Source organism: Eumetopias jubatus, unplaced genomic scaffold (genome assembly GCF_037043125.1).
Source record: "Eumetopias jubatus isolate StellerSeaLion01/CBP00866 unplaced genomic scaffold, mEumJub1_p1.0 scaffold_16, whole genome shotgun sequence".
Taxonomy (NCBI): domain Eukaryota; kingdom Metazoa; phylum Chordata; class Mammalia; order Carnivora; family Otariidae; genus Eumetopias; species Eumetopias jubatus.
In genome coordinates, this window is record NW_028274822.1 from 50,489,728 (window position 1) to 50,505,474 (window position 15,747).

Sequence of the window (15,747 nt, forward strand, 5' to 3'; positions counted from 1 at the left end):
GATACAGAGATAACTGTTGCTGGGATTCAACGAGGGTTTAACGTCTATTTCCACATTATCACCTTAGCTTAGTGCAAGCAGTCAACCTCAGCTTCTACTTTGCAAGAGGCCAGTGTCTCCTGTGACTGAGCCGTCCCGTAGGCGTGAGGGCTCACAAAGTGCGAGTCAAAAGGATTTCCCAGGAAGCATCAGAGCATTCTGAACCTTTCAGGGACAAGGCCAACATAATCCAAAGTGAATCCAATCCTGCTCCATCCTGCTTTATCCCATCTTTCCCTCATCCTCGTGGGAGAGATCTGCCTGGAGGGATCGAGGAAAGAGAGCAGAGAAGTGCACTGGGAAACGGAGCTCTGCCCCCAGTCTCTTGTTCCCTGGGAACGCCTCCGGGCATTCCTGCTCTGGAGGAAGTTGAACAGATGGAACAGAAAGGGGGCAGCTTGGTTGGCTTGAGACATTTCCAAGGTCAACTCACAAAAAGCACAGGTAATGAAAAGACCAAGGATAAAAGTAATACGGGAAGGCAAATGAGAATAGGAAAATATTTAGAAGCCAGGATCTCCAGTGTTTTAGAAACACTGAGTCAGAAACCTCCTCCGAATAGACAAGTTTCGCTTAATATGTTTGTTTCCCTTCCTGCACCTCCCCTGTCTGTCCATCCACCTACTTCTCAAGCTAAAAATTGAGGAGACATTCTGTTCCTCTCTTCCCTTACCCTCCACTACTGATCCATCCACCCATCAGCCTTGTCTGGCCACGTACACTGGCCCCTGACCGTGTGCTCTATTTCTGTACACACCTCTCCACCAGCACCCCTACCACACACAGTGCCTTGGCAGCGCCTCTGGGCTAAGAACATGTTGGGTAGGAAACTCCAGGGGCCTGCGCACCAAATGGGGTCAAGAACAGGCTGATGTGAGCTCTGAATACTCATAGCCCCTTGCACCCGTAGATTCCTCCCCTCGGTGGAGCATGGCCGGACGAAGCCAGTCAGGGCCCTGATGGCCAGGGAAGGACAAGGCTGCCCTTGGGTCTGCCTACAACACCACTCCTGACTGAGGAGACCCATTTCTCTCACCTCCAAGTCACCCATAACTGGCCCATAGCCCCGCAGTGGACCCCTGCCACCCTGCTTGCTCCCCCATAATCTACCCTTTTCCCACCCCACTCCCCTCCCCGCACCCAGAATGACCTTTTAAAAATATAAATCAGATCATGTCACCACCATGCCTAAAACCTCCCTGTTGCACTTAGAATGAAATCCCAGCTCCCTGCCCTCACAGACTACTTCAGGGGCACCTGAGGACCGGGAAGAGGGCCATGCACTTTCAGCGATTATAGATGGGGTTAACAGCATGGGCTTTGGCACCAGACAGCCTGGGCTCAGATCCTGTTTAGCTACTTACTATCTCTGTGAATCTGAGCAAGTTCCTTAAACACCTCTCCAAACCTTAGTTTCCTCCTCTATAAACTGCTGATGATCTTATAAGTACCATCTTACTTGGGGTGTCCCGGTGGCTCAGTTGGTTAAGCGTCCGACTCTTGATTTTTGGCTCAGGTCATGATCTTCGTGTTGTGAGATTGAGCCCCGTGGTGGCTCCATGCTGGGCGTGGAGCCTGCTTGAGATTTTCTCTCTCCCTCTGCCTCTCCCCAACCCCCTCACCACCCCTGGCTCACACACACTCTCTAAAAAAATAAAGAAAGAAAATAAATAAGTACCTGTCTTACAGAGTTTGTGTCAAACACTCTGTGTATTCACACTCAATATTAGCAGATAAAAATAATCACAGTAATGGAAAATTAACTAATTTAAAGCCAGGTCTGAATCTTCAGCTATAAGTTTTTCATACACTTCCTCAGCTGCCAAGCCACACTAAATATGTTAGAAGTTTACTTGTAGAAGGCAAGCTAGCAATTGAATGGAATAATAAAACTATAAAACTTATAACTAGAAAATATCCAGAGTACAACATGATTCTCTAAGGTTTTACAGTGCCAAGAGAAGTTTAGAGAGCTCTTATTTTATGTTGTTGCACAACTACTGAGATCTGCCCTCATTCTGAATTTAAGTTGAGAAAGAATAGGAAAAAACTAAAGCAATCACTGAAGAACTTTCTGATCATCTGAAAGCCTGCCCCTTATTCAGAGTATGACTCATACCCACAATGTCCCTGACTTGAAATTGTCCATCTCCTCTGGAGTTGGGACACCCATATTGCTCAGGGAAGCCATTATATTTACAGGCAACACCAATTTTTATAAGGAACATCATATAAGACCAAAATTCGCTTTCTATTCATGAATACCCACTAGCCCGTGTTTCACTCTCCTCAGATGTCATGTAAAATTTCTTCCACATGATAGTCTTTAAATAGCTGTAGACAACTGCCTTGTTCTCCACTAAGCAGTCTCTCCTACAGGTTAAAGTTCCTGGGTCCTTCAGTCCTTCCTCAAGCATGTCTGGACTCCACAATCCTGGGCATATTTTTCTGAGCACGCTGGTCTGTGAATGTCCCTCTTGAAAGGGCCCCCTCAAAGTACACACTGTCCTCCAGGGGTAGTCTTACCATACCGAACGGAGTAAGAAATCACCTCCTTCATTTTGGACATCGTATTTTCATTGATATAATCAAAGATCACATTCTGGACATCATATTTTCATTGATATAATCAAAGATCACCTTAGATTCACTGGCAGACATAGTGACTTACTTACAGTCAACTAAAACCACCATGCTTTTCATGCACATGTTCTTGTATCAACCTCTGTCTGTTTGGTCTTTTCCAACCACAACCAGGATTTTACATGTATTCCCTGTCTCCTTCATTTTGTTGGCATCTCTTTACTATTCTAGCCTCTCCAGGTCATTTTGGATTATGATTCTAGCATCCATGGTCTAGTATATATAGTTTCATGTCACACAAGTACTGGATTATCAGGTCATCCATATCCTCATGCTAGTCACCGACAAAGCTGTTGAATGGGGCTCTTCCATCTGCCATCCAGACCTGCTGCCGGCCCCATGGGGGCTCACTGAACTATCATTCTTTATACACATTCTGTGGAAGACACACCCTAGGGTCACCCCCAATGACTCATGCCCTTGTGTCATCCCTTCCCTGTTAGTGTGCAACCTGTGACTTGCTTCTAACCAACAGAACATGGCAAAGGTGATGGCATGTCACTCCCTTGACTTACATTAGATGAGATTACATTACTTATTACCGTCTCAGCAGACTGGAATGAGAGACTCCCTTGCCGGCTTTGAAGAAGCTGCAGTGTTGTCAGATGGTCACATGGCAAGTGTCTACAGGTGGCCTCTAGGCCAGTACCCCTCCTTCCCCCCAAAAGACCCCAGCAAGCTCAATCGCACATTTGCAAGGACATGAATTCTGTGAAGCACCTGAGGAGCATAGAAATGGAATTTCCCCAGTCAAGCCTCTGATGAAACCTCAGCCCCTCACTGACATGGTACCCTGGTAAGACCCTGAGCAGAGGCCCCAAGCCTTGCCCAGACACCTGATCCACAAATACTGTGAGATAAGAAATGGGTGTTGTTCTAAGCTGCTGAGTTTGTAATTTGTTACATAGCACAGAAAACCAATATCACCAATAAATCCACCTAACTGTGCTGTAATCCAGCACCTATTTTCTCTAACTTGTTCTTAACAGCATCAGTAACAAATGCCTTGGTAAAACCCAGATACACTATTTTCCATTCACTTAGTTTAATAATCTAATAACTCTGTTAATGTGCAGAAATAAGATTAGGTTCACCTACCTTCTTCTTAGTGAACTCATTCTGATGATTGCTGCTTTCCTGAAAGCTCACAAATTATCCAAATATATCACAAAATATTGTTAAAAACAATCTCGTTTCAGGCTTGAAGACAAATTCCCTATTCTACACAGTGTGTCTACACATCTATTTCCTCTTTTTGAAAATCAGGATTACTTTGCTTACAGGCAGTCTCCTGATACTCTAGAATTCTCTTGATTTTAAGTTACCTGAAGGCAAAGACCATCTGGGCTTCTTTGCATACCCCAGAGTGCTTAGCACAGCATCTTTCACATAGTACTTTCAACTTAAAAGCTGTAAAAATAGTTTATGACTGAAAAATACTATTAATATATGGTTGCCACAAATCTTCAGAAGGAGACTTAATTTGAGCCAAGAATTTTCAATTTACATGGATGACCTGGATGAGAGTAAAACTCAGATTTTATTTTATTTTATTTTTAAGATTTTATTTATTTATTTGACAGGGAGATAAAGGGAGAGAACAAGTAGGCAGAGAGGCATGCAGAGGAAGAGGGAGAAGCAGGCTCCCCGTTGAACAGGGAGCCCGATGCGGGGCTCGATCGCAGGACCCTGGGATCATGACCTGAGCCGAAGGCAACCGCTTAACCGACTGAGCCACCCAGGTACCCCTAAAACTCAGATTTTATATGCAAGTCCACATTCTTTCTGTCCCCTGTGGCCTTACGGATATTGTGATGGCCAACCATCCATCTGCTCATGACACTTAGAAATAGGAATCCTTGTGACCTAAGCAAATTAATCTTGCTTTCAAAGAAGCCCAATTTATAATGACGTTGAAAGAGCTAGGCACTGAAAACGTCCAAATTCAGCAAATATTTAATGGACCACCTTTGAGTGCTGTCTACAAATTCATAGTTAAAACGCTTTTCAAGATACGGAGCTTAATCTACCTTCCCCTTGAGTGTGGGTTGGACTTAATGACTTATTTTTAAAGAGCAGAATATGGTAGAAGTGATGGTATGCGACTTCTGAGGCTAGGTCATAAAAGGCATGTGGCTTTTTCTTGTGCTTTCTCTTGGATCACCGGCTCTGAAGTCAGCCAGCTGCCATACTGTGAGAACACTCAAGCAATTTCACATTGCGAGGAACCAAGGTCTCTTGCCAACTGAGGCCTCCTGCCAAGAGCCATGTGAATGAGTCATCTTGGAAGCAGATCCTCAGCCCCAGCTAAAGTTTCGAGATGACTGCAGCCCTGACCAATATCTTGACACAATTTTACAAAACATACTGAGTCAGAATCACCCAGCTAAGCCATTCTTGAATTCCCAATCCACAGAAACTGTGAGATAGCAAATGTTTACTGTTTTAAGTTGCCAACTTTTAGGGTAATTTGTTGTAATCAATAACTAATATGAATAAATTCAGAATTTTCACTTACCTTGCAGTATTGTAAAGTTCTTGATAAGCTGACCATGCTTGGAGTCTACCAGCTTCATTTCTTCCATAATCACTGATAAGTTGGCTACTTCAGTGTCTAACCTTGACCTCATCATATCTTGTTGCATCCTAAGAGAAACAGAATCCAAACGGATGTTGGCCAGTGTGTTATTCAAGGAGGTCAGATCATCTGTGTGTTTGGCCAATGTATCTGTGCACGTGGTCCTGACTTCATTCAGATTGCTGGTCAGCGTCCGCAGGTAGTGGGCAGTGTAACTGATGTTGCTAATGATGTTCACAATATCCGTCTCAAAGAGCTGGAAGCGTTCCTCCAACTGGCTGAACTTGATGGCTGTTCTATTCTCCGCATCCTTGTGTACATCCTGCAGGTCTTTCAGGTTCTGCTCATTGGCTTGTGAGGCTGTGGTGATGTTGTCCATCTGACCTGTGAATGAATTGAGCTGGCTGTTCATATCCTCCAGGGTGTCATTGTTAGCTTTGGCCAAGGCAGAGTTATTGGCAGCCAGTGTCTGTAAGCTCTGCACTTTCTCCTTCAGCCAATCAGTGTCCTTCTTGGCTTGAAGGAAAACCTGCTGCAGATTTTGGAAGTCATTCTTGATTCGCTGGATAGCTTGGCTTGTATCATCCACAGACCGCTGCAGATTAGTGATGAGGTTCCTCTGCTGCACCTGGGTCAGGTTCAGGTTGTTGAGGTTCATAATGACCACGTTATGAGAGTACATTTGGCTCTGCAGGTTGCCCTGCAGCACGCTGGTGTCTTGTTGCAGATTTGTGACGTAGCCATTATACGCCTGGAGGGTTTTGTTTACGGTGGTGATGAGGAAAGAGTTATTCTCCAAAGTTTCTTTCAGTTGACTTTGCCTGTCCACCAGTGCATCCCCACTTGCCTGTAACTTCTCCAGAGTATCTTTGTTCTTGCTGGTTTTCTCTGTAATCTCACGAAGCTGCTGACGAAGATCCAGTATGTCTGATCTGAAGGTAGAGAGTTCTGAGTTGGTGCTCATGGCTTTCTTCCCAGTTTGGTCCCCTGGAATAAGACATATTTATTACTTAGGTTGGTGGTATGGAGAAACGATCAGGTGAGGTCAAAGATCCCGAAGAGAGTTAACTGGTATGCACTGTTATTTCAGATATAAAATTTGTGGTATATGCAGAGTGCTCTGCATTAGTAAAACCAACATACCCATTAAAACTGGGTCCTGGGAAATTGGGAGGGGTGCTAACTTTGTAAGCACTTTTCTCAAAGAAGGAGGGGGATTTTACCAGATTCTAGAGCACTGGGCAGGGTGTCAAGAAGGAAATAACCTACTGTTTATTAAATTCACCAATTCTTCCCTAAAAAAACGAAAACAAAAATCAAAGGATAGAAATAATTTTTTTAATTTTTTAAATTGATTTCTATAACTCTTCTATGCAGTCTAGAATATTTCAAATAGGAATTTACTGAACATTTTATAAAAGAGCTTTTATTAAAGTGTATTTGTGGTCCTTTCTGATCAGGATTGGTCTTCAGATTTTAATTGGCACAGAGTGGTTTTTTTGGGGAAGAATTCAACTCCAAAATTGCTCCTTAACATTAAAATGTAGAAGTCTTTAAATTAAATCATGAGGAAAGACTCAACACACAACACAAAAATTTAATAACCTTCTGGGTGAATGTGAATTTATAGTAGTATCATTCTAAATAGCTGAGGTTATTTAACATAGAATTAGAGGATTTAGTTTAATGCACTGTTCATTCTTGTTGCAGATTACCTAATTTTTTCAGGTCGCTTTCCACTGCTGTAAGCTTGTCATCATAGGTTTGGCGAGATGTCTCCATGCCACCCGTAACATTGTCCATTTTTTCTACAACTAAGATTTGGGAATTAAGGATTAGTACACACACCTGCTCACATTTTATTTTTCAGTTTTGACAAAAAAACATTTCATTAGAGAATAAAGGAAACAGACTGAAACAAAAAGTATAAATGAAATCAAATATGGGGAAAAAGCCATTCTTTTAGAAAAATAACTTACTTGTCACAAAACCCAGTGGTAGTTTACTTGGTTGAGAATTGTATGTTCTTAACTGTTTTTAGGATTCTGTATTGCCTTGGATGTGTTAGATGTTGTTGGAAGCTCAGTTTTAATTTTTATGTATTATATAAGCCCTCAATCTGTATTATTTTCTGAAGTAATTTTCATAGATGGAGGTATAACACTGTGATCATTTACAAAATTTTATCACTCATCAGACTTCCTGCCATTCCTGGAAGGTGCTATGAACTTATCCGGAAGGAAAGTCCATAGTAAAGAACATCTAGTTTACTTCTATAAACAGTCTTTGTGGAAGGAAGGGAAAGAAAGTCAAGAGTGTTTGTCACCCTTTCATGAGGCCTGAAAAGCCTGCTTTTCCTTAGTGACAAACGAATCTGCACTTTATCATTTCCCAAGAAGATGCCTACATGGGTTTCCATACAATTATTCATGAAGAAGACTTTTTTTTTTAGCAGCATTTTTTTGATTGTACCTAAAAGGGAGTTAGTGATACAGTGTTAAATAAAAGCCTCTGTTCTTATTTGTTCTTGGAAGGCAGTAATTCTTTATAGTTGTGAATACAAGTTTCTTTCTAAAATACTGTGTAAGAGTGTGTTTCTCTACATTTGTATCTTTGGGGTAAATACCCAGTAGTGCAATTGCTGGGTCGAATGGTAGCTCTATTTTCAACTGTTTGAGGAACCTCCATACTGTTTTCCAGAGTGGCTGCACCAGCTTGCATTCCCACCAACAGTGTAGGACGGTTCCCCTCTCTCCGCATCCCCGCCAACATCTGTCGTTTCCTGACTTGTTAATTTTAGCCATTCTGACTGGTGTGAGGTGGTGTCTCGTTGAGGTTCTGATTTGGATTTCCCTGATGCCGAGTGATGTTGAGCACTTTTTCATGTGTCTGTTGGCCATTTGGATGTGCACCCTGATGTTTATAGCAGCAATGTCCACAATAGCCAAACTATGGAAAGAGCTAAGATGTCCACTGGCAGATGAATGGATAAAGAAGATGTGGTGTGTATATATATGTGTGTGTGTGTGTATATATATATAATGGAATATTATGCAGCCATCAAAAGGAATGAAATCTTGCCATTTGCAACGACGTGGATAGAAATGGAGGGTATTATGCTGAGTGAAATAAGTCAGTCAGAGAAAGACATGTATCATATGATCTCACTGATATGAGGAATTCTTAATCTCAGGAAACAAACTGAGGGTTGCTGGAGTGGTGGGGGGTGGGAGGCATGGGGTGGCTGGGTGATAGACATTGGCGAGGGTATGTGCTATGGTGAGTGCTGTGAAATGTTGAATCACAGACCTGTACCTCTGAAACAAAGAATACATTATATGTTAAAAAAAAAAAAGAAGATAGTAGGAAGGGAAAAATGAAGGGGGGGAATCGGAGGGGGAGACGAACCACGAGAGACTATGGACTCTGAGAAACAAACTGAGGGTTCTAGAGGGGAGGGGGGTGGGGGGGATGGGTTAGCCTGGTGATGGGTATTAAAGAGGGCACGTACTGCATGGAGCACTGGGTGTTATACGCAAACAATGAATCATGGAACACTACATCAAAAACTAATGATGTAATGTATGGTGATTAACATAATAAAATTAATTAATTAAAAAAAAAAAAAAGAAGAGTGTGTTTCTCCGGAAGTGATTCCTGTGAGATCCAACTTCTAGCAGCTTGAGATCAATTCTGTCTTGGTACCACCAATGGCTTTCTGAGAAGAATGACTTTTTTTTTTTGAAGCATGAATATATTTTGTATATTAATTGTGAGGTAATGGGGCCAGTTTATTTTTATTCATCAACTGTCCCACCCATGCATGAGTACATGAGAAGAGTCTCCTGGCTCCTACCAGGAAGCAGAAGTATGTTCCCATGCTCTCATATAGATGTATGACCCAAAGTGAACCAGCCCCATGGCTCCTAGCACCTTCCCTGGAGAAGCCTGGCATGCTCTCCCTCTCAAGCTTCTAGAGTGTGGCTATAATAAAATGTGTGCATTGCACCAAATGCTCTTTCTCACCCAAGCCCTTCCATGTGCTCTTCTTTCTACCTCAAAAAGGTAGAAAGATTCTTCCCTGGACTCTTCACCAAGTTAAGCCATACTTGCTCCTCAAGACTCGGCTCATCACTTTCTGTGGGTAATTTTTGCTGTGGTACATCTTGCAGAATTCTCTTGGCAAGCAGTCCTTTCTCTGCTATAGGACTTACTTCACTGTGTGGTCCTGGCTTGTTTACTATTAGATCCTTTAAGGCAGGAAAATTTGCATTCAGTTTTATCTGTAGCTCCTAGTGTGTGGCACTTAGTAGGTGTTCAACACATATTTGTTTATTACGCTACTTACTTACATCAGTGAGAGTCTGCCTGCTGGCTCCTGAGGCCTGTGAAAAACTGGCTGAGCTAGAGGTCATACAAACATACATACAAAGACATACAAACCACCCCCCCGGGAAGCCTCTGCACTGTCAAGGAGTACAACATCCAGGTGAATTACCACTGCTTTTTTTTTTTTTTAAGTGACTATATAGACAAGAGAGGTATGATTATAATAATCTATACCTTAAGACTGTTAGATAGGCATGCACATTTGTAAATCCCCAGAACTTCTGAAGAACAAAATGTTTCATCTGCATTTTAGCAAAGTTAAACCTTAAAAAAAAGATAAAGTATAAAATGTTGATGAGTTAAGATTCAGTTTTGATCCTCAAATCAAAACACATGCCTCAGTCTGTCCTCAAACCACACACAGGATCTTCAGTCCCGCCCTTTTTTTCCCGGAAGCTGAAGAAACTTCTAAATATGCTGACAGGCAGTCATTTTCTACCCTCTCTAATTTTCCTTCCATTTTAGTTTTAAAAAACACAGAACTGTCATGGACAGAGAATTCAGGTTTGTGCAAAGGGAATAAATACATTTGTGAAAGACAAAACAAACATCTGTTAGGTTTCTCTTGGGTGCAGTGAGGAAGCTACTTGCCCCGGCCCCCGGCCACAAGTGCTAATGAACTGGTTACATGCACCGGGGCTTGTGCGTCTGCGTTTAAAAACAGGATCTGGGTCTAAAGCTGCAAACTTCAGGGCTGCAAAGCTGGCAGCTTGCTATTGCCTACAAATACTAGGCTGAGGGGCATCCAGAACCAACACCTGCTGAAACAGCACACAGCATTTTCATTGGTTCTTACTCTTACCTTATCAGCTCAAGTTGTCAATCAGGAAAACAGTGGCAGAGCCATCCTCCCTTACCCTAGAAACTCCCAGTCTACTGATGCAGACCTCAGTCTGTAGATCTCTCTGATGTGAGGAAGATGAACATGAAACAGAAGAGTTCCTGGCAGTCTGTTTTTTCATGGGCTTCCCTTTATTAGAAACTATTTCTTGACAGAGAATTTTTCTTCAGAATATCACTGCTTTGGATATCATGCCCAAAGATTTCCCTCTTCGAGTACCTAAAGCCTAATCCTCTAAGACAATCTGACAATAATACCTTTTCTATAAAAGCCTTTTGGTACCATCCCTTGGCCTGGGCCATTAACCTCCTTCTCCCTTGTCATAATTCCACCCATCCTTCAGGGTCCACTCCAATCTTACCACCCCAACGTGCTAAGCCTTCCCTGACGATGGGATTTCATACCACACCAATAATAACAGCCTCTATTTATCCATTGCCTACTCTTTAAGAGGTGCACTGCACCATCACCACAGTTAATCCTTAAAACTGTTATTTTACAGATGAAGAAATTGTGGCTCAGAGATGTTCAGTAACTTGCCCAGAATTACACAGCTTGTAAACGACTAAGTGAGATGCAGGCCAGGAGAGCTAATTCCAAAACGAATGCTTTCTCTAGAATTCCACATTGCCTCTTATTTAGTACTTCTTTTTCCTCAATATAGTTACCTCCCACAAGAGACACAGCTCATGGTCCAGGCCCTGAGGACAAGGAACGAGAGCAGGGCCAAGAGCTCCTGCCTGGTGCTCACGGGCGTCTGTCCCAGACTGCGGTCCTGAGGGGGAAACACGCCCCTGCATGGGTACCTGGGACTTCCGGGAATACCAGCTGCACTCCCCCGGAATGCAATAAAGACATTCCTACCTTGAACACCACTTCAGTTTTCATTACAAAAATATCGAAGATCTGGTTGTCGGGTGTTACCCTGGCTTCTAACAGTAGCCACCCAGTGTGATTTGATGCCGGTCGGGAAAGCCTACCGATCTAGATGTCACTGCTACTGTAGCAGAGCTCAGCAGCAAGGTAGACATTCTATGACTAGGAATGTCGAGTTAAAGGAGATTCATCTTGAGAAAGAGTCAGATTTCTTTCTTTCTTCTTTATCTTAATTCCCCTAAGATGGATGCCTGCTGGGCAGGACAGTGGAGTACGATTTTCCTGTTCAGGGAATGTTCTGGAAGAAACACGATCCACTGAACTTAAGACATGGCTTCTGCCATGGAAGCTCCATGACAGAGAATAAAGAGCCCAAGGCAGAGAATGCCCCAAGCTGGAACAGTCCAAGAACATGGTTTCTGTAAAGCAGCTGATGAGCCTCAGGGTCGCAGCTACTGTATAGCCCTGTGTGGGTGACTCAGCAGTTCCCTGCCTTGTGCAGCAAATTCTCTAGAAGGAACTTAGGTTATATCTTAATTCATAGTTGTGTAAATGACATGAAAGGAGAAGTAAAAAACTGTTCTGAGAAAAACAGTATGGAGTTGCCTTTGCCAACTCTGATACATAAAGCAGTTTCTATTTTATTTCCTAACTTCTCCTTCAGAGAAATATCTCCTTTCACTGAATATGCTTTTTCTTCCTTTCTTTTTTGAAATGGAGATAGTTTCTCTAGACTTCAAAGGGAGATGTGGGAAAGGAGAACTAGGTCTTATCTTTCTCCCTCTTACAGTGTGGGGTCACTAGAATCTTATCAGCAAGAAAGAAGAATTGCTGTACAAGTAAAAAGAAAACACATCTGGAAAATATCCACATTTTAGTTCATTAAGACTATGTTTGGAAACCAAAACTGCATGTTGTATTATATTTGTCAGTAGACGCCTGAGGGATGGGGGCCCCTGAGGAGGGAAAAGGGGCAAGACCATCATCTCACGTCCACTTGTACTTGCTCCCTCAGTGTCTCCCTGCTTCATCCTGGACAGATTATACCCACAGAGCAGGACATGGCGATTTTTAGGATCTTAGACTTCTAGGTAGGGCTCTGAGTGGTAGCAATGCCTTAGGTGCAGAATGGCTTGGAGGTCCCTGGACATTGATTGATCATCTTTACAGAAGTTGGCCGTGATCTATAATCCAAACATCCATCCATCCATCCATCCATCTTCCCTCTCATTAATTTATCCAGTAACTTTACTTGGTGCCTAATAAGTACCATGAGGCTAGGTGCTAGTGGGAGATAGAACAAACTAAAGATAGGAGTCTCTTGTCTTCATGGAACTTAGAGTTTGGGTGGTGAGACAGACAAGCCCCCTGGCCATAATGATAGGTATGACAGGGGCTATGGACATTGGGGAAGATATGTGCTACGGTGAGCGCTGTGAATTGTGTAAGACTGTTGAATCACAGATCTGTACTTCTGAAACAAATAACGCAACATATGTTAAGAAAAAAGAAAAAGAAGAAGATAGCAGGAGAGGAAGAATGAAGGGGAGTAAGTCAGAGGGGGAGACGAACCAGGAGAGATGATGGACTCTGAAAAACAAACTGAGGTTTCTAGAGGGGAGGAGGGTAGGGGGATGGGTTAGCCTGGTGATGGGTATTAAAGAGGGCACGTTCTGCATGGAGCACTGGGTGTTATGAACAAACAATGAATCATGGAACAGTACACCAAAACAAATTATGTAATATATGGTGATTAACATAACAATAAAAAATTAAAATTAAAAAAAAAGAGTAAATCAGGGAGTGCTATGGGAACAAACAGGAGGGCCTAACTTAGCCTCCAGGGACTTCTTGCAGGTTGTGGGTCTAAGTGAGACATAAAGGGAAAGGAGCCTTTTAGGTGGAGAGCAGAGAAAAGGTGTTCCCCGCAAATGGACCAGCCCATGTACAACATGCCAGAGCTGAGAAGGGCTTTATAGTGTCATAAAAATGGAGGAAATATCTATACTTGAAAAACAAATAAACAAACAAAAACCCTCTCCTTTGGAACTTTCTGTGTAATTCTAAAGGCACAAAGATCCTAGATCTTCTTTCTTTGCAGAGGTAAAAATTACAAAATACCATATGGTGGTATGCTCCTCAAACCTCTGTCAACTCTTTCAGTAGTTAAGTGTTTGCTTTCATGATATCACACAGTACTGAGCCCTAAAGGTACTTACTAAACAGCTGTTTGATTCCAACCTTCTCCTTTGTCTGGGTTTGCTGAGAAAAGTCAAAGAGAGGAGAGTAGTGACCTAAATAACCTGGTAAAGGAGGAGAGTCGGTCTGAATTACCCAGGACATAAAAGACCCTCCTTTTCCCCACTAGGCTCGCTCCCCCACCCCTTGTCCTGCCTTGCCACAATTTAATAATCTTTCTTGACGCTTACTTTGTTAATCCTAGTTTGGATTAACTAATCACAAATGTATAAAATGACCTGGTAACCTTCCAGATTTCCATTGCTCAAATTCATCAGTCAGCACCCTACAGGATGCACACAATTTTCCATGTGTGTGGCCTCAGAGATGGGACTTTCAAGCCTCAACTATACTGAGTATTTTTAACATTTTGCCATTCTACTGGCTACAGCCGTATAAATGCAGTAATGAAGAAGCAAGAAACACAGAAATATAGCTGCTATCTACCAGGACCAACTACGGGACAGGCGGTTCAATGACATCATCTTTGCTCATCCCAATCACCTTGAAAAGTGGCATTACTAATTGCCATTGTAAGAAACAGGAAACTCAAAGAGGGTATGGAGGCTCCAGGTTACGGAGCCATGTGGAGGACTTAGCATGATGCCCAGCATGTCAGCAAACACTTAATAAACATTCACAATTGTATTACAAATGGCAGAATCAAGAGTGAGCTTGGATCATCTGGCTCCAAAGCCCATTCTCATTTCAAGACATTGGGTTTCCTCAGGAAACCTCTAGACGCTGGGAGAGAGGAGAGAGGAGTTACAGGTTGGAGGGAATTCACTTTGAATCTTTCTCTCCCCAAGGAGAGAAAGTCTATGAGCCAAGAAACAGAGAAGGGAACACGTGGGAATTCTCCACTGTTAATCTGTCAGTTCTGAGGGAAGGCAGCCGGGATGGTTGCTGAGTGAAGGTTTTGAAGATCAGCAACCCCCACGTCTGCCTCTTGCTGAAACCAGACATGTCTGTTTCATGTGTCTTTGATGGGAAGGCTTCCATGACTGTTTTTTATAAAAAGGTTTATGCAGCTCGTGATTCTGAATCATGACACCTTCTACCTGTGGTGTCTGGAACAGGTGTGGTGGGGGGGAGGGGAAGGGGAAGGGGGAAACCCACTTTGTCTGCAAGTCTGAAGATTTAGGCCAAAATCTTCCACTGACCTTAAACCAGACAAACTAGAAGGATACCTAACATCCCATAAAGTATTGTTGGGGTGGCGGTGCTCCCTCTCTGTTTAACTTCTACAGGACAATATTTTTATGGCATTATATAAACAACAGTGGTCACAGTAAATGTGCTGAAGAGGAAAAAAGGGAACTAGCTGCCCAGTCCCTGGGGTGAAGTAAGTCGTATCTCTGGAGATCTTTGTTTGGCTTACCCTCGGTCAGTATAATTTTCCTGTGTGCTGACTCCAGGGTCTCCACAGGACCTCTTAGAGATAAGATGAAAAAAGATTGAGGAAGAGGGTGGAGCTAGAAACAGGTAGGAAAACACAACAGTGAGGAAAAATCTTTATAACTCATAGAGGACCTTTATGATTGTTGAAATGCATGAAAAGGACTCAGATCCCACAGCTACAAGAAGCTCAAGACAACAAAGTTTATGATGTTGCTTACTTGTGCATTTGAATTGTATTAATGAGATACTTCATACTTGAAAACATGTTTTTTTTTTCATGTTTAAATTAATAAAGGGAAACCTGCCATTTGGAAAGAAAAAGGAAAGAGTACTTACCTTTGTATCCCAAAATGGCTACTGTGATTGTTAGCAAGGCACACAAAATGTATAATAATATGATAGAAAACTTCAGTGCCCAGTTATTTTTACATTTGGTACATTGTGTTCCTTCCTGAATACCTGTAAGAGAAGTCAAATTTTAATAATAGTAACCAGAGATATCATTTTGAAAAGTATCTTTCTGCATGTTGCTTCAAATACTATGATGAAGAGTAATTTTTACATATGCCTTCCTATAGGATGAGTAGTATTTTATAAACATACATAAGCACTTTACATATTGCCATTATGTTGTTGTAATTTAACGTTGTTGTATTTAATAATGACTTGGAAAAAGCACATAACTTTGTCTCAGAATAATTTCAAATCCATTATAATTAGATTTCACTAAAAATCTCTACAT

The 15,747-nt window shown here is 42.3% G+C and overlaps 1 protein-coding gene across 1 annotated transcript in view; it reads right to left on the reverse strand.

The window, feature by feature from the left end:
* Positions 1–15,747, reverse strand: part of COLEC12 (collectin subfamily member 12) — a 186,495-nt gene that overhangs the window by 23,975 nt on the left and 146,773 nt on the right. Inside the window, exons 3-5 of the mRNA XM_088019331.1 lie at positions 15,342–15,464; positions 6,976–7,074; positions 5,201–6,247 (exon numbers count right to left, since the gene is read on the reverse strand). Of these exons, the coding sequence (XP_087875457.1) occupies positions 5,201–6,247; positions 6,976–7,074; positions 15,342–15,464 (1,269 nt within the window). The remainder of the gene's footprint in view (positions 1–5,200; positions 6,248–6,975; positions 7,075–15,341; positions 15,465–15,747) is intronic.